Source organism: Natrix helvetica (assembly GCF_964273705.1).
Source record: "Natrix helvetica genome assembly, chromosome: 1".
Lineage (NCBI taxonomy): Eukaryota > Metazoa > Chordata > Lepidosauria > Squamata > Natricidae > Natrix > Natrix helvetica.
In genome coordinates, this window is record NC_138548.1 from 301,718,387 (window position 1) to 301,744,582 (window position 26,196).

The window sequence follows — 26,196 nt, forward strand, 5'->3', positions numbered from 1 at the left end:
AAGCAAATTACACATATGAGAAATCCAAATATTTGAATTGCATTTAATCAGTTATTATAGGAATCATATACACACACACACACACACTATATATTATGTTATGTTATGTTATGTTATGTTATGTTACATCATATTATATTAAGAACTGTGCCATTGTATAAATTTTCATTCCCATTCTATTCTGCAATACATAATTCTGATACTAAAAATAAACAAACATTCTAAGAAATATTTTATACAAAGTGAATTCCAAATCACTGCTCTTCAAAACAACTGAGAATTCTTCCTACTTCTATATTAATTACAGCTCTCTACAGAATGATCCTTGACAATTTAGACGAAAATAGTGTACATTCTAATTATGTTTCTTGTGAGTAGAAAAAAATTAGAAATCATTTTTATTGGATAAACTTTATTCATACAATTTTTCAAATTGAATAATTTTTATTGAATAAGCTTTATGCATACAAAAATGTATTTCAAATTGGAAATGAAGCAGAATTAGACAACTGTCTCACTCAGATATAAATGGAAAGTTACATAAATACACAGTCCTAGATGAACAGATAAATCAAGAAAGAACTTGGGAGAAAGGATTCTAATAATTAATAAACTAAGAAAAGTAAATAAACAATAGCATGCAAGTAAGAATAAGAACAAGAACAAGCCGTCTTAATTCGATACATGTTTTACTATACAAATAAATATGACTACTCTGGACAGGAACCAATATATTCAAAACCTTCTCTTTCCTGTTCCAATAGCACCCTCTCATGGCAATCTAGTAAGACTACAGTAGTAGTCTTAGTGATCCAATTTCTTATGCAATCTCATCTATGACACTACAGAAATAAATTCTTGGATCTTGCCCCCAGGTAAGAATAGAACTACTCTGCATTCTCCATCTTTAATATGTTGGGGTATACAAAGTAACTAAGTATGCAAGCTTATGATTCAAAAACTGTATTTGACCAAAGGCAGTTATAGTAACAATATTTTAGGGGAGGGGGGATTAAATTGGTAAACTTTATATCATAAAGTAATTAAATATATATACACATACTGCCCCCTTGTGACATGGATGCACACATATATATTCATACAATTGGCCCAATATTTTTCTCATTTTCATGTACAATATTTTGTATTTATATACCTGCACATTCTTGGTACGTGCAGTATACATGTTGCTTTCTTCCGGAATAAACCACATTATGCAGAAAAGTAGTAAGAAATAGTAATCCATGCATGAGATTAAAAAAGAGGGGGGGGGGGAATAGCTAAAACTAGCTTATATACTAACATAATTAACTACATCTCCAGGCCTTTCCGGAGGGGGGGGGGAGATCGGATCCTGATACTACATTCATTGCTTTTTGTTCCTTGAATTTCTCTCCTTTCTCTTTTTAGAGGATATCGTAAACTCTAGACAACCACAACTTCCTCTGTCTATCTCTTTCTCTCAACTCATTCACTTTTCTTTTAATATATCATTACATTCATTTATCACATTTATATAGCTGCCAATCTCACAAAACATGACTCTGGGTACACAATAAAAGCAGACTATAAAAAGAAACAAGTATTCCATCACTTCATAGAGTCCTCATTAATTATTTCTGTATGTATGACCAAAGATCTTCCATTCCCACTTGTTACTCATTTTGGGGTGTGATCCAGTGGTGGGTTCCTACCGGATCGCACCGGATCGCACGATCCAGTTGGAGAATGAACCCGGAAGTGATTCCCTGCCCCACCCCCTTGGCGTTTTTTGCATCAGGGCTGACTCCCCACCACCACCCTGCCCGATGATTCCGGGGGCCATCCAGGAAGACGAGGAACGCAAGGGGGGGGCCTGCCTTTCCTCCTCTCAAAGATCTTTTGGGAAGGGATAGAACTGCGAGGGGGAAAAGCCTCCCATTGAAAACAGCGCTGAGTGAGGTGGGGAATCCTTCCGTTCCCCTCTCAAAGATCTTTTGGGAAGGGATAGAACTGCGAGGGGGAAAAGCCTCCCATTGAAAACAGCGCTGAGTGAGGTGGGGAATCCTTCTGTTCCCCTCTCAAAGATCTTTTGAGAAGGGATAGAACTGTGAGGGGGAAAAGCCTCCCATTGAAAACAGCGCTGAGTGAGGTGGGGAATCCTTCCGTTCCCCTCTCAAAGATCTTTTGGGAAGGGATAGAACTGCAAGGGGGAAAAGCCTCCCATTGAAAACAGCGCTGAGTGAGGTGGGGAATCCTTCAGTTCCCCTCTCAAAGATCTTTTGGGAAGGGATAGAACTGCGAGGGGGAAAAGCCTCCCATTGAAAACAGCGCTGAGTGAGGTGGGGAATCCTTCCGTTCCCCTCTCAAAGATCTTTTGGGAAGGGATAGAACTGCGAGGGGGAAAAGCCTCCCATTGAAAACAGCGCTGAGTGAGGTGGGGAATCCTTCCGTTCCCCTCTCAAAGATCTTTTGGGAAGGGATAGAACTGCGAGGGGGGAAAGCCTCCCATTGAAAACAGCGCTGAGTGAGGTGGGGAACCCTTCCGTTCCTCCTCTCAAAGATCTTTTGGGAAGGGATAGAACTGCGAGGGGGAAAAGCCTCCCATTGAAAACAGCGCTGAGTGAGGTGGGGAATCCTTCCGTTCCCCTCTCAAAGATCTTTTGGGAAGGGATAGAACTGCGAGGGGTAAAAGCCTCCCATTGAAAACAGCGCTGAGTGAGGTGGGGAACCCTTCCGTTCCTCCTCTCAAAGATCTTTTGGGAAGGGATAGAACTGCGAGGGGGAAAAGCCTCCCATTGAAAACAGCGCTGAGTGAGGTGGGGAACCCTTCCGTTCCTCCTCTCAAAGATCTTTTGGGAAGGGATAGAACTGCGAGGGGGAAAAGCCTCCCATTGAAAACAGCGCTGAGTGAGGTGGGGAACCCTTCCGTTCCCCTCTCAAAGATCTTTTGGGAAGGGATAGAACTGCGAGGGGGAAAAGCCTCCCATTGAAAACAGCGCTGAGTGAGGTGGGGAACCCTTCCGTTCCTCCTCTCAAAGATCTTTTGGGAAGGGATAGAACTGCGAGGGGGAAAAGCCTCCCATTGAAAACAGCGCTGAGTGAGGTGGGGAATCCTTCCGTTCCCCTCTCAAAGATCTTTTGGGAAGGGATAGAACTGCGAGGGGGAAAAGCCTCCCATTGAAAACAGCGCTGAGTGAGGTGGGGAATTCTTCCGTTCCCCTCTCAAAGATCTTTTGGGAAGGGATAGAACTGCGAGGGGGAAAAGCCTCCCATTGAAAACAGCGCTGAGTGAGATGGGGAATCCTTCCGTTCCCCTCTCAAAGATCTTTTGGGAAGGGATAGAACTGCAAGGGGGAAAAGCCTCCCATTCAAAACAGCGCTGAGTGAGGTGGGGAATCTCTCAACGATCTTTTGGGAAGGGAGGCTTCTCAAAATGGGTTTCTCTTTGCACCCTTCAATCCGTCTCTCTCTCCCTCTGACGTCCCCCCAATGGCTCAGCGTGAAAAACTGGTGGGAACAGTGCAGAGGAAAAGGAGGAGGAAGGAAAGGGGGGAGAGAAACGGGGGGGGGGGAGGAAGAGAGAGAGAGAAAGAGTGACACCCAAAGGGGGGAAGTTGGGAGAAAGACCTCCCTCTAAATACTGATGCCCTCTGCTTTTGGGGGGGGAAAGGAGAGGAGGGTCCTTGGTGAACCTCTACCCCCTATTCCCCCTATCCCAGTTAAGCCAGCTAGGTTTGGGACCCAGCCTTTCTAACTTCATTTGGGATCTTCTAACATCCCACTCCCACCCGGTCACAAGGCCAGCAAGCCAATCCCACCCGATCACATGGCTGGCAAGCCACTCCCACCCGGTCACATGGCTGGCAAGCCACTCCCACAAAGCAGGCCACACCCACAGAGTAGGTTCCAAAAATTTTTGAAACCCACCACTGGTGTGATCTATACTTATTCAGTACCCGTTCATTCTTCACATTATGTCTTTTCTTACTACACACACTTCTTAAATACCCCATTCCCACTGCAGTCAACCTGCATTTCTCTGGCCATATTTAATTCTGACTTTCATACTAAGTAGGCTAAAATATGATGTAACATACAGCCAGTTAGCTTCTTTCTGTTAAAAACAATTTTCCTCGACCAAATCACAAACTATACAGCATATTTTTACTAATATTTACATATCTTAAAATATTTGTCTTTTATTTTTAGTAAAACTTCTAAGCTATACAAATTCATTTACTTGTTTTAGTTTTTGTCATTGATATACGGCATTGTAATAATTCAATTTTCCTCCAAAACATTTCTAATACAACTACAAGCATTCTTATCCATTTATCCATAGATTTGCAAAACAACTCAGGGGACATTACACATTTTTGTTTTACCCCTGCTCAGCAGTGAATCATTCAATAGCCATTTCGCTTCTTCTTGCAAATTCCTTACTTATGTATCTTATGTATTTGTTGCTTTTAATAATGAGTCTTACATTCTATATTTGTATAAAACATTTCATAATTTAAGCCTATCAACAAGTGTATAATAAACACTCGTACAATTCTCACATCCCTATATTTCTCAATTTCTTGCTAAATAGAAAAATCTGATCTATACACCTCCTGTCCAGTGTAAAACTGGACTTCCCAAATTTTGCTCATTGTCACATCTTGGCCCATATCAATCAAAATTCTGCTGAATGCCTCCCTAGGAAGGTTTATCACAATTATTTTTTTCATGCGATTTAAATTCCTAAAACATTAACTTGGTTATTGAAAAAGTGAACAATTATACTCGAACCCTATCTACAGTTATGTTTTTAATGGTGTAACAGACAGCCCTCGGTTGTACTATACTCTAAAATGCCCCTAGAGATTGTAAATTAGAATCAGTGTAATCCTTGTTGAAAATTATATGCTTTCATTATTTGAAAATTTAAGAAAAAGACATTTCAAGATTTTGTCAAACATTATTACGAAGGTATTTTTTTCTAGCACAAAAAAATCCTGGAAAGTTTCACAGCATCCATATCGTACTGTGAAAGTTACAATCCCTGTCCAATTATTTTGTTTGGTAGCAAAAATAAAATAAAATAAAATAAACCAGTAACATACTTTTATCTGAAACATACATTTTAAAAAGTAGCAAGTTAATTTTCATGTTTTATTGTTCACTTCTACTACAAGGAAACAAAATAAAAGGGAGAAAGGGATGACTGAGTGAGTAAGGTGTTGTCAACAAGGCATGGAAGAAAGCCTTAAGATGATGAGTCAGCAAGCTCTTTGCAGACTAATTATCTTCATGTGTTGTAACTGCAAAAGATTTCACTTTGCACCATAGAACAGCCACTCTTGCTTTAAAAAATATTTAAGTCAGCAATTCTTTGGATCTGTCTCTAGCACTAACTGAAGCACAAGAGTTCCCCTTGCAAAGCAAAGGACAAAAATAAATGCTCTCTATTACTGTTATTCCCCTTTAAATGGGACCTGTGAGGACATTACGAAAGCCCAAAAGTTACAGTAAAGTGCTTAAGAGACTGCACTTAGAATTCTCAAGGATCTGAAATGAAGAACTTCTGCCCATTATGGCTACCAAGGGATCAGAGTTTTATAAACACATACAGAAGACAACATTGACCAGATGTTTACTTACATGTCTAAATGAGCTGTGAGGTGCTGCTGTTGCTCCTGTATCTTCCAAATAGTCATCCCAACTGAACTCTGCTTCTTCTACAACAGATCCTGCATCTACAATAATCCAGAAACAACCAATAGATCTTAAATGGAAAGATGTAATTGTTACATTATAAATTTCTTTACTGTAGATGTTTTTTCCAACTGTTTTGAAGACAAAGGAAATATTATATTGAAACTCTGTATATTAAAATGTACATAACTGCCAAATAATATAGATAATATGCACTAGTGTCAATTAAAGAATGTCACTTGCCTGTCAAGATATCAAAAGATAGCAATATGAATATGAAGCCCCTATGCTGATATAGTGGCCTAACACCTAAAATGTAGTGAAGAGTTATTGTTTTTAAAGATAGAATGTACCTTATTTCAAGGGTAATAGGATGGAAATTATAGAACAAATCTTTTCGATTTTAAACTGATTGGAAAAGAGTAACAGACTTATGAAGTAGGCACTAAGCAATTTGCAGGTATAAAAGGGCAGCTGCTTTTTTCATAAACACCTTGGATTTATGACCTATGCCTATAAACGGCATTCTTTTGGTTTTATGTATTGGATCTATCCTTAAACAAAAAAATATTCTTGGAGTCAATGGTATTCTTTTTCCTGAAAGGTATGTAATTTTAATTTGGAAAGATAATACTTCTATGGATAAAATACTTGGGCAGTTTTTTTAAAAGAAAAAACCACAGGTGCAAAAACTGTATGAATGAAGCAAAAGTGAATGAACCATAAAAATCTCACATCTTGCTCTATCTAGTAACAGTAAAAGGTTTTGCCTTACCAAAGTCTAATTTAAGTTCTCAATTACTGCTGGAAGAAATTCATTCACTTAGTATGTATAATATGATTTCACAAACGCCAATTTTTTTATATAGATAGTCCTCAAGTTAAGACCAATTGTTCAAGCAACTGTTTGAAGTTATGGTATTGTTATTGTTAATGTTCAGTGACTGAAGCTACGATGGTGCTGAATAAATGGTACTTACACCAGGTCCCTTAGGTTACAGCAGTTTGTAGCACCCATATGGTCATATAACCAAAATTAGGGTGCTTGGCAGCTCATCTCTATTTTTATGACAGCAGAATCAAAAAATGGTGAAAGTGAGTGGTGGAGAACTGGTGGGCAAAAGCCTTGAAGTGCAGAGGGCCAAGAGGGAAAAGAAGGGGGAATTGAAAGGAAGGTGGTTCCTTATCTTGGAAGAACCAATGCCCAGAGCTGGGAGGGGCCAAGCTGCAAGAATGGGTCCCTGGCTAGTGACTGATGGAATTCAGTTAATGACGGCAGCAAGAACTGCTGAGATTGCTAACATGATCATGTGAAATTGCACTTTATTGTTTAAACATTGTTTAGCGATGGAAATTCCAGTCTTAACTGCTGTGGTAACTCAAGGACTATCTGTATAGGGACATACATAATGTCTCATTCCCGAGTATGAAGAACCTGCAGCCTTCCAGTTATTGATGAGCTATAATTCCCAGTAGTTGTCACTAGTTATGTTGCCCGAGGCTACCAGAGCTGGCACTCAGCAAAATCTAGACAGCTTAATAAGTTTATCTGCAGATAGAAAAACCTAAAATTATAAAAACTTGTCAATATTTGGCACTGTGAAATAATTTGCTTAAAAGTTGCTCAACCCCCATATGCTTATTTAGTCAAAAAGATATTACAGCAAAATTTGGCAAAATGTAAGTAAAGTAGCTTTGGGCATTGGCACAAAAAAGACTATAAAGACCAGATATTAAAAAAAAGTATGTTCAGGCCTGATTATTGGTTCTTTTTGCAAAAGAATAAGTGTGTGTTAAGTTTTTATTAAGAATCTGATTTTTCATTCAGACCTATTTTTTAGTTTACATATTGTAAGGCTTTAAAATGTATTGGTTCAAAAACAGAAGAATAAGATACAGGAATACAGAATTCTCCAGGAAATAGTACAGGACTAGATGCTGGCAATATTCAAAAGCAAAATGTGAGATATTTATTTCAAAGCATTTTTGTATTCTTGCAACCTACAGTGTAATCATGTACAAAAGATACACTGAAGGATTTAACAAAGGACCGGCACAAGGTACGCCATAATCTTTAAAAATGTTGGAGCTGAGGACGGCCAGCGGTTAATCTGCTAACAAAGATACAACAGCAGAAACAGATGGGACTCATGGGAGGCAGAAGGAGGAGCTTACTTATGGCATAGCTTATATTTTTTTAAACTGCAGTTTTATCCCTTTTACAGCATATTGTTACAACCTACATCTGGTACAAAGATATTCTGACCTATTATCTTCAGTGGAAGAGATGAAAAAATGTATTTCATTTGTTCATGAATATAATACATGCCATGCAAAGCAAAGCAAAAGATACAACATAAATAAATTTGAGAAATATATAAAACTCATTGTTCTGTATCTACTCTCTAAAGACTACAGAAGCCAAATTTATCTGTAGTCCATTTTGTGCATTCTAGGATAAAGTCCTAACTATGACTAGCAACAGTAGACACAACACTGTGCCACTATGCACTGTTAATATACTGGTTCAAGTCAGCTGCATTTCTCTTGCATACTCATTCTTTCCTATCATCCTCTTGATACAAAAAACACAACCAGGTAGTTTCTTAGGGTACAAATGGAATATAGCCTATGCAAGGTTGTGGTTTAGGAACTAAACTAAGATGGGAGAAATGTAAATTCAAGTCCATCTTAAGTCAGGAAGACACATCAAGTAACTTTGGGCATTACTGGGTCCTCACAAGGATAAAATAGAATATTAAAGTACTATACCAGGGGTGTCAAACTCGATTTCATTGAGGGCCTTATTAGGGTTGTGTTTGACCTTGGGGGGCCAGAGTGCACGTCACTCATATTGGGGGGGTGCCTGTGGTGGCACAAGCGCTCTGACAACGAAACAGGTTACTGAATTTTGTTTTCAGCTGGGACGGCTTCCTGCAAACTTCTGCCAGAGAAAATCCGTGCAGCCCTCCTCAGCTCTGTTTTTGCTGGCACAGGCACCGCGGGCCGGTCCTTTGTTGTTTCCAGGGTGGCCCTGCATACCAGATTTAAGCACCCAGCGGGCCGGATTCAACCTCCGGGCCTTGACTTTGACATCGCTATACTATACTATAGGGGTGCAATAGCAGTTCTATAAATATGTAGACAGTCAATAGAGGACAGCAAAAAGAATTTTCTTCCATCTGGAGGTTGTCTAGATTTTTCTGCCAATATATGGCAGGCCAAAATGTACTATATATGAATTCTTGATGAAAAAATAGGATATAAAGTGAACAATCAGTTGGGTCAAAGGGTCGGCTGGTTCAGGTGGGCTACGGTATTGGTCCTACATTGGTTCAGTGTAACTTCTCTATCATTTTGTGATTTTCTTTCTTATTTTAGATTTTAATTAGGTTCTCCTATATTAATATATGAACATGAGTAGTTTTGCCAGCATTCCAATTTGTCCTGAAGGTGGTTCAGTTCCTGGTATTCCTGATTGGTTCTTGAAGTAGTACAGGTGAGGAGGTTGACAAGCAAGGTCAATCAACACATGATGAGTCTTTCTGCCCCTCAAGTTAGGAAATTCTCAGTGGAGCTTATTGTTTAATTGTTTTGTTTAAGGCATACAAAAATATGAGTAGGCAGATGCCTGCTCCTGCTTGAATGCCCACTACTACTTCCTGATTCCTTAATCTTAATATTAGATCTCTGCAGCTTTCTTTTAAAAGAATATGAGTCTACATTTCCATTTGTCATGTTTCCTCAATAGTTCTTTTTGTTGCTAGGCAAAAATATTTCTATTCTTGATGGGACAGGAATGCTTGAGGATAAAGTATTGTGCAGCTTTTCCTTTCTTCTTTTAATGTGGTAAGCTCATGAAAGAATTTATAAATATAGTATTAGGGAATTCAAAGTCATCCTTGTAGGGATGGGAAATATTACTTATGGGTTCTTGCTGTTGTTATATTGAACCTGATGAAGGCTCCTGTGATGTCATCTTGTGTTTTGTGTGACTATAGTGACAAAAATGTGCTAGGTTTATACTTCTAATTTCCCTAGATCCATTCAACATTAGTAGGCATGTTTATTTTCATTAGAACAATTTCCATTGCAGTTTTTCCAATGCCTTTGCAGACATTTCAGGCATTTCTGAGTCATTTTTATTTTTTGCATTTTTTCCCCTTTCCAGGATCAGTATACACTGTATATAATGACCAGTCTGATAGCAACATGACTCTAATTATAAAACAACTTAAGCATGAGTGCAGGACTGCTCTATTAGTATATAACCAGCACTTTTGTACTGTTCCATAACTGCAATTTTACATTTAATGTTGCTGCTGAATTACTGACCATTATATTCAAAGGAAACCAAATGGAAAAGAAATATATACTGTGTGTGTGTGTTTGTATAAAAAGATAAAAAGTGTTATGTCTATAATTCAAAACCATGTCTCAGTAAGAAATTAAGCTTCATATTATCATTAGTGCTTCGGCAATAAATACCTGAATTAACTAATGCTTCAAAACAAAAAAATGTAGCATTATTTCTCAGTGTGTTCTGTTTCATAGGATTAATTTAAGTTGTCAGTATTTTAGTTCTTCATGTGTGAAAGATTGCATCAAAGATCTCATTGTACTATGACATTGTTCATTTTTGTCAATACTTTATATTTATTTCTTAAAAGGAAAATATCATACATGCTCAAACTGGAAATTCAAAATGATAGCATGTCAAGGTATCAAAATCATAATAAATATTAATTCCAAATGTTAAATATATAGTTTATACTATATAGTATATAAGCAGATAAATTACAAAATATAGCTGTAACATGGTATAACATACCATATGTGAATTTAATGAGAAGTATTGTATTAAAAAATAACTTCTGTTAAAGAAAAATCCTAAATTCTATTTTTATATAACCCAGACTTGTATAAAGAAATTGTAGCAATGACTTATTCTGGGGTCAAGTGATTCTAAATATGCTGAGTTGGCATGATTCCATCTCCAGAACTATAATACCTGTCTCATGTTGCTGTTCTCCATTCATTTCCACAGCAATCTGGTAATACGGCTCGGGAACAGGAAATAGAAAAACTCACTGGGTCACTGTCTTGATCTCATCAGCATCCCAATGTCTGCTTCTTCAAGCTTTGTGTTGAAGCAAAAACTGTGAATAAAATTTAGAGGCAACTTTTTATCCTTAAATCTAAAGCTACATTTTGTTTCGTTCATTTCTGTAGAATTAGAACAAGCTAAGTCAGCACTTCTACTTGATTCTATCCCAAAAACAAATGGTGTTTTGTTACAGAAACCTACAATGCTACAGACTATTATAAACAGAGAGAGTAAAATGAGGACACAGGTTCACTTTTAAGTTATACATTCATTTTGTCTTTCATACATCTTCTTAAGCCCATCAAAAATAAAGAGTCCCTAATTTTGTGTACCTTAATTCCAAATAAGTAACATAAAGTAGATATTCTTTACATGAGAAGCTTCTGTCAGTTTAAATATCTGGAAAGTTTGCAAAAAATTCTAAAAGTATTAAAATTATACCATCAAGTAATACCCTAGTATCAGAAATAGATAAATTGGCTGGGTAACAAGAAATAGATTGCACTATTAAATAAATAATAGTGAACCTTTGTTGAAGGGGCTTAACTTTCTCGTTAAACAGTCACACATATTGGTGGGCACAATATTGATATATGCTTGTTAACTAGGTCTTCTGTATATTGTATGAAAATATCCACTATTTTGACTTTAGAACCCAAGAGACTGCCAGAGAGGTATATCAGCAACTGTTACTAAAACAGTTGGCAAAATGCTCGAGGAATCATATTATGTAATACTACAGACATATTATTTCTTAAAAATAAGGCAATTATATTGATGGTAAGGGGAAAAGTACAAAATACATATTAAGACAATACTTATAATATTTATTTATACATTAATTATATTTATGCCAAATGAAAATTAGCAAATTACTAGCAATAGTAGCATAATACAAGTACTTTTAAGTTTTCAGAAAGTTCCCACTCTTCAAAAAGCAAGATAATTAAGAAAAGACAAAGGAATAAATCTCACCATGATAAATTTAACTTGTTGCAAATTCTCAGCTGACTTAAGAAAGAAGCTATCTTAACAAAATATTTGGATTTTCTACGTTTCTTAGTATGCCATAGTATACTATCAGATAATATTAAGTTATTTTTATGAGAGATTATACTTTACCTTTGGAAAAAAAACAGCTGAATAATTTAATTCTTGTGAAATCTCAATATTTTAATAATTACTTATTATCTTTTGGTTCCACAAGATCTTGCAATATACCACATTAACTAATTTCACCTATGTAAGAAGACACTTTCTTACACTTAGATTGTAACCCAGGTTAATATTTTCAACATCTCCCAATGCATTTCATGGCCTAAGTCCAAATGTTATTAGTAATTTTCAGTACAAAGATGGGAGAAATTTGGCCCTCTAGAAGTCCTACTATTGCCTGCCACCAAGTTAAGCACCGTGAACAATAGTCCAACAATTTCTGGATAGCCATAGGTTTCATGCAAATTTTTAAAGCCCTATTATTTTTTGTAGCCAAAACACTTAAGAGGCTACTTCCACAAGAAACTAAAGCTTGTCATGTTTTGTCATAGCAGAAAAAAAGATGAAAATGTTTAAGACCCACCTATTCCAAGCAGCTGGCCTGGCTCAACTTTGATCAACTTTGATCTAACCATATCGCTCCTGACGGGTTTTTAACTGGGTATTTTAATTATATTTAATTATCTAGGGGTTTTTAAATACTGTATTTTAATTGTTTTATTTATCAGCCGACCTCCTCCTTGTGCATGTCTCGGTATATGTCTCTGTTATATGTTTGTTTTGTCCATATTTATTTCATATGTTTCATTGTACGCTGCCCCGAGTCCTTCGGGAGAGGGTGCGGCTAAGAAATAAATAATAATAATAATAATAATAATAATAATAATAATAATAATAATAATTATTATTATTATTATTATTATTATTATTATTATTATTATTATTATTATTATTATTATTATTATAGAGAAAAACTAATTTACCCATCTTATTCCCTCTCTTTGGAAAAAGGTATTCGAAAAGCTTTTTTTTTTTTTTTTTTATATTACAGTATTGCTACTCTTGGATTTTCCTTGCTGCTATATGTTTTTCTCTCTCTGTTAATTTGGCTTTATATTCATATGCTACATGGGGGCAGGACAGAAACTATTATATGAATACAGTGGATGCTTCTTTTAAGTCAATGGGTAATTTTAGAAGCTGTGCTCCAAAACAGCACAGAAACCACTGAAAGCCCCTGCAAGATTTATGATAATAATTTTGTTGACAAATGTCTCCCTTAAATTCCCCCCCCCCAAAAAAAACACAGGCTCTATACATTTCTGGATGCTGAAGGGTTCTAATAGATACTACATAACTTCAGGCCACATCTATTTCAGACCTTCAGCAGAGAGCTTAGGTTCACATTAGAATCTATGTTTAAATCAGTTCATAATGGAGAAATCGCAATACAATTTTCTTATAGGCTAAAGTAATACCAAATAGAACTTTGGCTAATAGAGGAATATCAGCAAACTAATACATTAAGGCAGGATGAAGAGCCTATAGCATCATAACAGCAGCCTGGTTTATCTGCAATGAGCATATATGGGAAAAGCTTCAGGTACTGTGCATCTCACATTTATTCAGCAAAGGAATAGGTGTAGTGAATACAGATAGTGATGTTGATTCAAACCTAGCTGTGTGTTTATCCAGGCTCCTCAAACCCCAGCATTCAATAAATAGTTAAGTTAAAAAAAGAAATTGGTCGAAGCTTATCAGCAATTGAAAATACCTTCCCTCAGTTGTAGAACTATCACTACCTTTTTAACTTATAATGCTGATGTCAAAAATGCAAAAGATGTTTTCAGTCCTGGACAGATTGTTTGCATCGCTGCAGCCGTAGCTAACTGAAGGTGAGGAATATCAATTTACTTTGACTTTTTCTGTTTGAATTTAACACTTTAATTGTTGATATACTAATCTTAATTGAATTTAAACTTATCCGTATTGAATGACACCCTGGATTTTAAAGTACAAAATATGGTAAGGCTTAACTAAATATGTTTTTAAAGTTCTAATCCTTGAATTTATATGCAGGCAACCTTTCCTAGAGATTTTGGGACTGGGCTAATCAGAAGGCAAATATGGAAAATAATTGCAGTAGCACATAAAAAATAACTTCTCCCTATTAGACAGCACACTGGATTTAAAAGAAGAAAGATGTAGTAAAGCTTTGCTAAATATATGTTTTAAGGTTCTAATGTCAGCTTAATATGTATCTGTGAACACAATTTCATGAAATTAAAGGTTTATTCATGATAAAGTATGACTAGAGGTGACTGAATAATTGACCCAATAAAAAATTATATATCCTAATCTAGGTAGGGAAAAATAAGGAAATATTTGGAATGCATGTTAGCATGCTTGCTCTTGAAGACTAAAAATATAATTACCAATTACTATGAACTACAACAAAGATAAAACTGCAAAGTGGGTGAATTTATAGTCTACTGCAGTTCATCACTTGGCAATATGCTAATGTTCTAAAAGCCAAAATAACTAAGGATTTAAAATATAAAAATGGATTTTTCTTTTAGCATGTTAAAAAAAAACCTAATACAACCTTTTTTGTGTTAATTTCTACAGTTTTGTAGCTTTACATCTTTCATCAGCAGGTATTTCCTATAACTGAACTAAAGGAACAAATTATGTTTTATACAGAAACTTAGGGAATGAAGAGAATATAGAAAGAGTTACTATATTCAGTTTATTCCATTTTTTAAAATTTATTTTTTTACTGGAATTTGTCAAACAAAAACGAGAACAATAAGAAGAGAATAAAAATACAATGACAAGGACGATAGGCACGTTAGAGTACTTATGCACGCCCCCTCTAGTGACCACTTAAGTATGAAGTAAGGTCCACGAAAGTCAATTTCTGACTGAAACTGTGAAAATTTGTAGCTTTGACAACTCTATTACAGAAATCATATTTCTTATGGTCAAGTTTAAAATGGTTTACATTGAGTTTAAAGTGGTTGTTCGTGCACATATTATTTTGATTAAAACAGAAAAAGTCATTTACAGGTAAAACATTACTACATATAATTTTGTATGCAATACCTAGGTCTAAAATACCTATATTTTACTTAATTATATCTCCCTAAAATAAATTAGTGGATAACAGGATAATCTGTCACAATATATATTGTGTCTAGTTTCTAGACTATGGCAATTAGAGTTTATATTAGCTTACTTTTAATAAAATGGTTAAATGTCTTAATAATGTCATGTGTTTATAAATTAATAGTTAATATAAGACTCCTATGGGCCCTATTTAGGAAAGAGAAATTAAACGAGCAATGTAAACAAAATTTAGACTAAATATATATTGTTATAAAATGTCTGAATTCAGCTATTGTTAACACAGAAAAATAAAACAAATTTGTTAACATTGTGATATCTTTAATGTTAGACTATCATTTCAGGTCTCTTTGTTGATTCACTGTATTAAATAAATGGAGAAAGAGAAAATGAATAATCAGGATTCTGCAGAGCTTGCTATTTATAGCTGGGCAAAAGCTAACATTGGTTCATGGCAACTTTCCTAACTTCTAAGTAATGGATGTTCTCTCTGGATTCTGACTGACTCCAAAGCCTGGATGGTACAGAAGATTTACTTTCCCCAAACACTGCCACCTAGGTAGATCCCCAGTCCCACAACTATTGGTTAAAAGGCAGAAAGATACGGCAGGCTGATAAAATAAGGCAAATTAGTATGATACTGCCACATCAAATATGATTCTCCAAAAAAAAATATATTTTTTTTTCCTTTTGCAAAAGTGAGACAATGGCATCCAGAGACAGAACAGCAACAAGAAGTACACAGGACACTTTAGATTAAAGTTGTGTTTACTTGCCAACTAAATGACTTCAGTCTGGATTCAATTTTCAGCAGCTAACCCACATCTGCTCTTTGATCACAGCAAAACACTGTGACCATAGAGATTGAAGAGCCAAGGTCAAAGAAGAGCAAGAAAATTAGAACAAATGGAAGATATCTGCTTTGAATTGCCGCACAAGTTCATCCCGTTACCTCAAATGTATTGAACAAGAATAGATATCAAGCAGAATCCTAATACTCTGAAAGATGAGCAGATACCTATCTTTATGACCACCTTGTTAAAAAAGATAACAGGAAGAAATAAATGACAAATCCTTCACCAATATTTTATCAAAATTGTATATGCTGGACATCTTCCCCCTATCCTCACACATCACAGCATTCAGATTTATCAAAATTAGCAGTAGGGGACAGAAACAGTAGGAAAAAAATTACAAAAACACTGTTTTTAAAAAAAGAGAGATTAAGACAAAGGGTTAATATGAAATCGATAAGAAGTAGGTCCTGTTTTTCTTTCTGAAATTTTAATAAGCCTAACACTCTAAATGATTCCTCACAAACATCTTTACTCTAGAAAGCAGGGTTAGATAGGCTCAGAAGCACATTGACTTACAATCAGAATTCCCTAAAGAAAAGGTAGAACGTTCAGTGACAGTTGACAGGGGGCAGCAATGGGGGAGGGGCACCTGACCATTAGACTTAGGATCCAAAGGGCAAGTGGGCAGAGTATAAACAAATAAATGAATGCAGCTTTCTTGCTTTGATGTTTATATTTAAGCCTAAGCTCTTTATCAAGCCTCCTATCAGTATAAATCAGTGGTAAACAAAGAGCCTCCAATTTACTTAGTACCTAAAGTGGCCATATTTTCATTTCTTGAAATCATTTTTTCCCATATGTCTAGCACTGCCTTTTCTTTGTAAGCTTAGGTATTGTGAAATAAAATATCTGGCTAAAAAATGGATGAAGTTGCCACATGTTGCAGCTTTACTAAGACATTATTTCAATTTGTATTTTCTCTTTCCACTCAGAGGACATTCATTCTCATAGGTCCCGTAGTCCTTGATAATGATTAATTTTGTTATCCAGTTTTTTGTATTATCACTCAAAGTAATTAACTTCTTTTGAATATTTCTCAAATACTGGGAAATCAGAGAATATTCTGCATCCACCATGATTTTTTTTTTCCATTTCTTACATAATCTCCAGCACAGCATTTTACTACTATAGAAGTTTCCACATACAACTTCTCAAATTTTGCTTTGTTTTTCTTTCTCTCCATATTAGGCTACTAATCATAATATACTATCATATGTGTCAAAAACATTGCACAATCCAAGCAATTTTCCTCATTGTTGTAGTACTGCAGGTAACCAGCTCTATATACATCTAATGAATAAAATTCTTTTGATCCTGCGTTGGGCTCAATTTTGATTGTAAGTCAAGGATTACTTGTATTGTGAAATGTTAAGCATTAATTTAGATCCTTACCTACAGACCTTAAATGTTAATAGTCTACACTTATTTTTTTTTTAAATGAGGCGGAACAAAATTAAGAACATTTATGGCTCGTTGTCACATTTCAATATTTCAAATATATATTTCTAAACAGAAAATGTTCTCCAAATGATAGGTTCATCTCTATACATGTTTATTCCAAATAACAGAACTCGTGTAATCTTGCTGCTTTGAAATACTGAACCATGGGGAAAAAATATACAGGAACAAAATCAAGGAGAACTCATTAACAAGCCATTCCATTAATTATTGCAAAATAAGAACAAGGAAGAACAAATGCTAAACAAAACACTTTCAATATAAGTGATTAAAGTAAATGCCCTTTGAGCATTTAATGGGAATGGCAGCTCTAAACAAATAATGTCTGCTGCATTTATTATCATTCCAGAGATTATATATAAGAAAAAACTTTCAGTGAGAAATCAAAATTGCAAAAACACAAAGACAGCAGTCTGTTTCATTACAAACAGATGATAACAGGCTATAAACTGTGACTGAGCAGTGATCAAATGAAAGCTTTGCAAAAACTGAAAAAAATATTTTTAAAAAACTGTTTATTTACCCGAAAAGCAAAAGCTGAAAGATGCTAGGGAAAAGGGCCAAACAGTTGACAGGAATTCAGCCCGTTGAATGAAAATAATGTTTCAATTCCAGAAAATATGAGCTTAATTTGATGTTATTTAGCTGTATCATCTCCACAGAATCACCAGAACCAAATATTATGTTCTTGCCTTTAACTAATTACTGATGCAGTAATTACTAATTACTGATACAGAAGAGAATAAAGTTAGCAAACATCAGGAAACTATGTAGCTGTTTGCGGGTGGGTGGGGGTTGCCAGTCTAGCACAACTTTCACTTTCCCTGGGTCCATTTCTATCCCCTCACTGGAAATATGATTTCCAAGGTAATTCAGGGAGGTTTTGTGGAATTCACACTTTGATAGCTTCGCGTAGAGCTTGGCGTCCAGAAGTTTTTTCAGGACTTGCCGCACCAGTTTTACGTATTTTTTTATGGTCTCCGTAAAGGCGAGAATGTTGTCAAGGTAAACTAGCACCCCCTTGTAAAGGTGTTCATGCAGCAACTCATTGATGAATTGCATGAAAACCATAGGGGCCCCTTGTAGGCCAAACGGCATGACTTTGAACTAGAAGCTACCAAGGGGGCAGTTGAATGGGGTTTTCCATTCATCCCCCTCCCAAATTTATATATGATAATATCCCTCTCTTAAGTCCAGTTTGGTGAACACCTTGCCTTTGGCCAATTGGTTCAACATGTCTTCATGAGCTTGGGGAGGGGGGGTAGGTGTTTTTTACACAAACAGCATTAATACCATGGAACTCAATGCATAGTCTCACCCCCCCGCCCCCCATATTTCTTTGAAGAGAACAGGGACAGCTACCTTAGAATTGGCTGGTTGGATAAAACCCTGCTCCAAATTGGTATCAATGTATTTCCTTAGTTCTGCCATTTCTTTAGGGATCATGGAGTACACCCTAGGCTTTGATAGTTTTTCCCCGGGCACAAACTATCGTGCAGTCGATGGGTCAATGGTCTTCCTCGCTAAAAACCCCTTCCAAGTCCCAGTATTCTTTTGGTATTTGCTGGATGCCTGGCGGTTTAGCCTCTGCTGCCGGGGTGGCAGGCTCTGGATTATCTGCATTGGGTGACCCGATGGTCACTAGGAGGCTATCCGGCCTCACCGGAGGTGGCAGACCGATACCTATGGTTAACTTTGGTTAGCTGTCCTCCCACTTTAGGGGGGGCATTTATCCAGCCATGCAAGCTCCAGGATGATCAATTCATGCATTTTTGGCACTAAGATGAATCTGATGAGCTCATGGTGGCGTCCTATCTGCAACCTCGGTGATTAGCTTGGCTGGGATTCCTCCGATTACGTCCCATTGACTTGCTCAAAACGGATGGGATGGGCTAAGGGTCTTGTGCATATGCCCAACTGCTCACAATGGACATGCTAATTAAGCACTGGGTGCAGCCCGTGTAAATGACTGCCTCCACCTCTCCTTCTACCCCCATCTCGGGCACTGCAAGCTTGGCTTTGATGCAAAGGGGCGGCTGGCTGCACTTATCACTGGGTCGTCTTCGCTGCTGTTTTCCTCCTCTGAGCCTGGAGGAGTTTCACTGTCTGGTGGGTTCTCTGTCTCCTCAGATTGGAGGGAGACTTCATCAGTTTGGTGGGAGAGACAACTCTTTTCAGGTGGTCTTTGTCCCACTTGTAGCTGAGGTGCATACTTGTGGGATTGAGGCCGGGGTCAAGCATTCAGATGCCGTGTCCATGTTGACCATACCGGTAAAACTTTATTGTTCAAGCCGATTTTAGGATAAGTGTTTCAGCTTGCTTCGTTTGGGTTCGGTGCCCCAGAGATCTTCCAGCAGGCTTTCAATGGTAGGCTTTTGGTGGTGGTGGAGCTTGTGGTCCAGAGTAACTGCAGCAGTGTACCAATTCTGGATACGCTCTGGCTACACATATCAGCAGTCCAGTGGTGTAGCCACAGGAGCCACCTAGTGGTGACATTGCATGTTAAGGCCCTAGAGGCAAACTTAGCGGAACTGAGGGTGGTGTCCACCATGTATTCCACTGCTGCCATAATCTTGCTTAACTCCTGTCTCAATTTAGTATCATCCACCAGTAGTTTATAGAGGAAAGCTGGCGGAGCCAGAGGAGAAATGCCCTAGACATAAATGAGGCAGAGGTGGCTGTTTTTATAACCCAGGCAACCGCCTGATGGGTCTTGTGACATGCCTTTTCCGACCTCTTGTCCTCACCTTCAAACCCTCTAGGTCAGGAGGTAGGACTGACGAAGACGTGAGCGCCTGCACTGGGGGGTCCACCTGAGGAAATTTTAAGAGGTCCTCCAAGGTAGGATCCACCGTATAGTTTCTTATCGCTATTACTAGGCATGGTACCTGGTTAGACCCTCTGGCATTGTACCACATTCAAGAACGACTTGGGAATAGGTATAATTTCCTGGGGAACCACCGGCTCCTCAAAGATCCCTTCACTGGGATCCGAAGGGTCAGTCGTGGTTTGATCAGGAGCAGAAACACCCAAATGAGTGGTGGCCGTGGCCTTGTTCAAGAAGGTCTTGAAAGAGGTATGCTTAAAGAGGCTGGCAAATGCAGGTTTATCTGGAATGGCTCCCTCAGAGAATTCCCCATAGAATTCCTGCTCGGGTAGGACATCCTCATTTACAGCAAAATCCTTGCTATCCAGCGAAGGCGCCTCCTGAGGTGTAACCCTACTGGAGCTAGACTTGCGAGGACGCTTTGAATGTTATTTAAGGCCCTCTGCAATGCCCTGGGAGATGGCCTTGGCTATCACTTCCTGCATCTCCTGGGATAAAGCAGGCCTCTGATCCTCTACAGGCCTAGCCCATTTTGTGGACTGGGGCAAGGGACGCTGGGGTGGCAGGGGCATGACTGGAAGGGAATCCACCTCGGCCTCCAACAGGCAATGAAATAAATCTGCACTGCCCCCCATGGATGATCTAGGGGAACCTACAGAGTCCAAGGATGCATCAGAAAAAAATTCCGGACCTTCATCCTCGCTATCTGACTGAGATTGAGTGGCAGGGTCTGTTGTCTCAGATGGCGCTCCCATGGCCTCCCAAGAAGCCTCCGTGGATTGGCGCTGGGCCTTGTCAAACTGCTTCTCTAGCGCTTTTTGGCGTCAAAGAGCCACCCTGTCCTGAGCCTCCTTTTTCCCCCCTGTCAGATGATGTTTTCTGAGGGCCTCTGAGGCTGCCTTGCTGGCCTGACGAGAGAAGCCCCTGCTAGTCAATGGCCCTGGGTAGTCTGAGTTCTCAGCTGCTTCTGCCATAATGGGAATGATGAATAAATCCCCAGTAGGCAGTCTTAGCCCAACTAACCACCTGGATGATCTGGCGGAGGTGTGGTAGCTTCTAAGCATTGGAGCAGGTAATCAGCGTTCTTGTGGCACGAGCTGCTGTCTCCCAGCGCCCCTCAGATCGTAAACAGCTGGAGTATGGTCAGGGAAGAGGTCACAAACTCAGCTGCCGTAGTTCTCGAGATACAGAAAAGCTACTATGCTGGACTGTGGGGTAGCTCGCTATCTAGCCAGACAGAGAGACCCCCACGCGATGATCTGGCAAGGCAGCGTCCGTTGGGCTGCTCCAATGACCAGCATGGGAGCGGCACAGTTCAAAATGATGGCCATGTCAGTTGTAATGAGAAAAAGCGGCCGCTGCAATGAAAATGCGGAAGAAAACCCTTTTAAAATGGCTGCCGTGCCAAACTGCACTCCAAAATGGCTGCTGCGATGGTTAATTGAAGGTCATAACTCACCACAGTGAAGAAGACAGTGCGAGTGGTTGGGTCCTCATACAACTGACCGCTGCGCTCCAATGATCTGGAACAATAGCGTATTGGCTGGGTCCCTGCACCACTGATGACTGCGCTAGAAAGGGTGCGATAGCGAGGGTGTCATTACAACCTTCTCACATTGCCTTGCCACCTGGTAAACCATGTGCGCCTGAGCAGAGCCCAGGACACATTGGTGAATTTATCTATGAGGCAGAGAATTAAAGGACACTCACCAGACCTGCTTTCTATTAAGAAAAGAGGAGGAAACTGTTAATTTGAAGAGTTCAAGATGGATTAATTCAGGAACCACTTGAAAAACATCCACTGGGCTAGACTGAATTGAAAAAATCTGAGGTGTCAGTAGCGGAGGCATGGCTAAAGATCTTTCAATTCAGTCCAGGGTAGTCAGACAGAATTAACCAATGCTTGGACTCTCCAAGCAGTGCACAGGGGAAGTATCACAGTGGAGGTGGTTGATCAATTAACACCAGATCCCAACTGCCCTTCATCCTGCTCCCACCCTCCTTTTTTATTGGGCTGCAATATTTGGCTCGGTATAGCATTTTATTTATGTTTTTATTTTTGTACGGTTTTTATTTTTTTGGATTGTAAGCCACCCAGTTACCCTGAGATAAGGTGAGCAGCCAATAAATTACACACACACACACACACACACACACACACACACACACACACACGTATATACATATACATATATGCTGGTCTTGTTGTATTCGAGTCTTTTCCCGTGTGTCAGCCTGTTTCGCTATTTGCTTTTGGCTGCCATTGAAACGGGGACGGGGGACTGGTATTTGGGAGGGGAAGTTTAAGTACAGGAGAGATTGTAAAAAGGGAGTTTTGGTCTCACCGTCTACTGCACATGCTGGAGATTAATGCTTGGTGTCGGTCAAAGCCAACCGTCCTGCATACCAACCTGATGATGCTCCTTGAAGATGGAATTCACATGACACCTAAGGGATTTGCAGATTGGACACTGGGATGAGGGTTATCAGGGCGAGGGGGTTTGGCCACATATTGATATGTATGATTTCGTGCGCTTTTGCACCAGATCTTGCTTTGCTTAGCTGCTATCTTTTCATAACCACTAAAAGTACTCTTAATTTTGCAAAATGGAGTTAAATGGTTTCTTTCTTGGTTGCTGAGGGAGGCCGGCTTGACACCGTGAAGATTGAAATTTTCTTGGCAATGTTTCAGCAATGTCCAACTCGCCATCTTCAGCCTGGGGTTTGGGCTTAAAGTGTGATCGGAGCTGCTGTCTTTCTATAAATCTTGGTGGAGGTGTGTGGAGTGCTGGCTTTGTTTCAGTAAGTGGAATGATTGGTTGTGTGGTTGTATCATGATTGGTAGATTGGTGCTGATTGGTGCTGGCTGTGTGTCCATTGTTGTTTCATGTTGTAACTGTGGTGGGTGGGGCTCATTTGTTGACTAGGGCTGGTTTCCAGATGTCTGGTAGGCGGGAGGTATCATCACGTTTATTCATGTTGTGGAGGTATTCCTCTATTTCGATAGCTTCCCTAATTATTCTCTTGTTGAAGTGTTCAGTTTTGGAAATTAATTTGGTTCCTTCAAAATCAATTTCATGTCCTGTAGGTTTAATGTGTCTTGATATTGTGTTTATGGAGAATTTTGCTGATTTTATCTGTAGTGCCTTTGATGTAAGGGAGGAGGGCGATGCCATTGTCCTGTTCTGTGTCTTGGTTGTTTTGGGGAGTCTCCCTTTGGATTAGGTTGGTAATTGTTTTTCTTTGGAATCTGTTGGAGATTAATACATTTGTGAGAGTGTGTAATTCAGTTTTCAGGTGGTCTTTGTCAGCTAGACGTTTGGTTCTGGAGATGAGGGTCTTGGCTACAGAGTTGATCTGTGCAGGGTGGTGATGGGATTGTGCGTTTAAGTAGCGGTTGGTGTTTGTTTCTTTTCTGGTAAATGGTGTGTCCTAAGGAGCCATTGGGTTTTTTGTAGATTACGATGTCCAGAAAGGGAAGTTGGTTGTTTGCTTCTATTTCCATGGTGAATTGTATTTTGGGGTATAGGCTGTTGAGATGTGTAAGGAAGTTGTCCAGTTTTTCTTTCCCGTGTGGCCAAATCACTAAAGTGTCATCAACATATCTAAACCAGAGTTTGAATCTGGCTTAGATTCAAGCATCTGAACACAAATCCAAACTCTGGCTTAGATATGTTGATGACACCTTCATGATTTGGCCACACGGGAAAGAAAAACTGGACAACTTCCTCACAAAGAAAAAACAAAGAAAAAAACAAAGAAAAAACTTCCCCCCTTTTCCAGCACCTTAAAGCTACAGGACATGAAATTAATTTGAAGGAATCAGGTTAATCTCCAAAACATTTATCCAGCTTCCAATGAGCACTTTAGGTTGCTAAAGGCATGCTTTCTAGCCTCTGGTCACCTGGAACTATATCATCATAGACAGTCTGTGGTGGATTGCCAAGAAATTGGACAGCTGGTTTCCACAGAGGAGTCTGCTCACATAATGCCTTGTGTGCTGTTATTTAGTCTGTTTATTAACACAATATACCATTCTTTTGAAACAATGCTTAGGAAAAAGTGCTTAAGAAATGGGATCAGCATTTTCTTGACACAGCGCTAGTGCGTGTATATTTCTTACAAATGACAGCTCTCACTCCCTTTGATAAAATTCTCCAAGAAGCTAATTGCTTACAGGAAGCTTCATCCCACATTCCTTCAATGGGTCAAACAACCTGATGGACAGGTCATAGGCAAGAAGAAGAGGCACTGAATGAGCAGGAGGGAGCTCTTCTGGTGCACTGGGAATGGTATCTTGCTTCATGTGAATCAGCTCTTCCTTTCCACGACATGCCTTTTTGAGACATGCAATGTATGTATATGGCTGCCTACCTAAAGCAAATAACTCTGGGGCCGCACAATACAAAATAATGAAACGCACATGAAGAGAATTACTAATGAACACAATAACCACTAAATAAAAATACCTAAACTAAGGCACTTCATACCTAATCTTTAGTCACAAATTCTACACTATAAGCCCCTCCTAACAATCTGGATCTAATCCTTTGGGAAAATCCAGATTTTTACAGCCTTTTAGAGGACCAGGACATTCAGATTTCTTGGGGAGGCACTTTGAGTACACTAGACTCAGGCACCCAAATTGACCAACTGGTCACGCGAAAGCAGGAAGGGCATGGGATAAAGTGGGAGGGAATTTCCCAGCTCACTTAAATCCCTGGCAACTAAGGGTTGGGTGGGTTCTTGTTTTCTTGGCTTCTGATAAATGCAAGCGTTTTCTTTTCTGGACTGTCACCGCTTTTGCCTCTTTTCTTTTAAGAAATTGGCTTTAATTGTGATATACAAAGACCTTGGGAGAGCATGCAGAACCTCTTGTAAATGAGAAACTGCACACATACTGTCTTGGTCTCAAAGTTGCTGAAATCTAGGAATGCTTTGGTAAACAGTATCTAGTTCTCCTCACTCCCTCAATCCACAGTGCAGCATTTCCCCCTTCCAGCTTTTCTTTTCTAATTCTCATTTTGTCATCTCGGCAATCACCCTTCCAGAAAGATTTCTTTCCCTCTCAATGATTTGAAAGAATTGGTTTACTTAAAGAAAGTGACTTACAGAGTGATTTACTTTCTTTTCATCTCACCTCTCTATGTTTTTCTTTTCCCATTTGTTTCAGTTTTCATTTTTGCTAGAGTTAGTATTTCTAAAGAAAGTCTTTCTTTCTTAAACTATGTATATCCCTTAAGACACAATAATATACATGAATTCATTTGTTTCAGATTCCATTCCTTTCTGAGCTATGGAACATTTCAATTTGTCAGAGATTTCTAGATTAGCAAATGAAGAAACATAAAACAAGTATCTCCGGCAAGAACAGTCAGAATTAAGTTCCTCTATGTTGTGTTCAGAGGGATTTACTCCCAAGACAAACTGCCAGTCAACTCCTAGGCACTGAACAGCTTTTCCAGCTGGAATATTGCTGGAGCCACTCTTAAAATGACTTTGTCAATTGGTTTGCATCAAAAGGGCACTTTTGAGCGACTATGCAATTCTGCAGATGTGATATTTTTGGAGGAGAGAAGAACCTTGTGATGGGATACAGGTGGTGCTTCTGGAAATTGTATGGTCTCTTAAAAGTGCTTTATCTAATATTTCATCATTCATCCCTATGTCAATTATTTTCATTAATTATTTCAGATAACCACCAAAGGTTTTTTCTTTAACCCTAGAGTTACACCCACCCCCCAATGAATGAGCTTGTTTCAACATGAGCTTCAAAATCCCTTCCATTTCCCTTTCTCATCCTCCATAATTGCATTAAATCTTTATCTGCTCCCTTTGGACATATCTATGTATGTATCTGTATATACATTTGCAAAACCAGACCAAGTTTTCACAGGTGAGTAAATTTGTCAATCTAACTATCTGTCAAAAGTTCACTTCCACCACAGTTCTAGTCTGTCTCTTCCCACCTTAAGCAAGTGACTGGTGGACATTTTTTCCAGCAGGTGGTGACATTTGGCAGGTGGAAAAACAGAACACCAATCACTTTCCATAATTTATCCCCATTAAATCTGTAAGGACTTTGGCTTTTGCCAGTCATGTTACTGTGGCAGGCTAGAGTTTGGTCATCGGAGTAACCTAAT

The 26,196-nt window shown here is 38.6% G+C and overlaps 1 protein-coding gene across 4 annotated transcripts in view; it reads right to left on the reverse strand.

Moving 5' to 3' along the window:
* SFMBT1 (Scm like with four mbt domains 1) overlaps positions 1-26,196 on the reverse strand; it is a 136,476-nt gene that overhangs the window by 44,285 nt on the left and 65,995 nt on the right. For all 4 annotated transcript variants that reach the window (XM_081967970.1, XM_081967967.1, XM_081967968.1 and 1 more), the window contains exons 2-3: positions 10,694-10,841; positions 5,629-5,723 (exon numbers count right to left, since the gene is read on the reverse strand). In XM_081967970.1, the coding sequence (XP_081824096.1) occupies positions 5,629-5,723; positions 10,694-10,721 (123 nt within the window). In that variant the 5' untranslated portion in view covers positions 10,722-10,841. The remainder of the gene's footprint in view (positions 1-5,628; positions 5,724-10,693; positions 10,842-26,196) is intronic.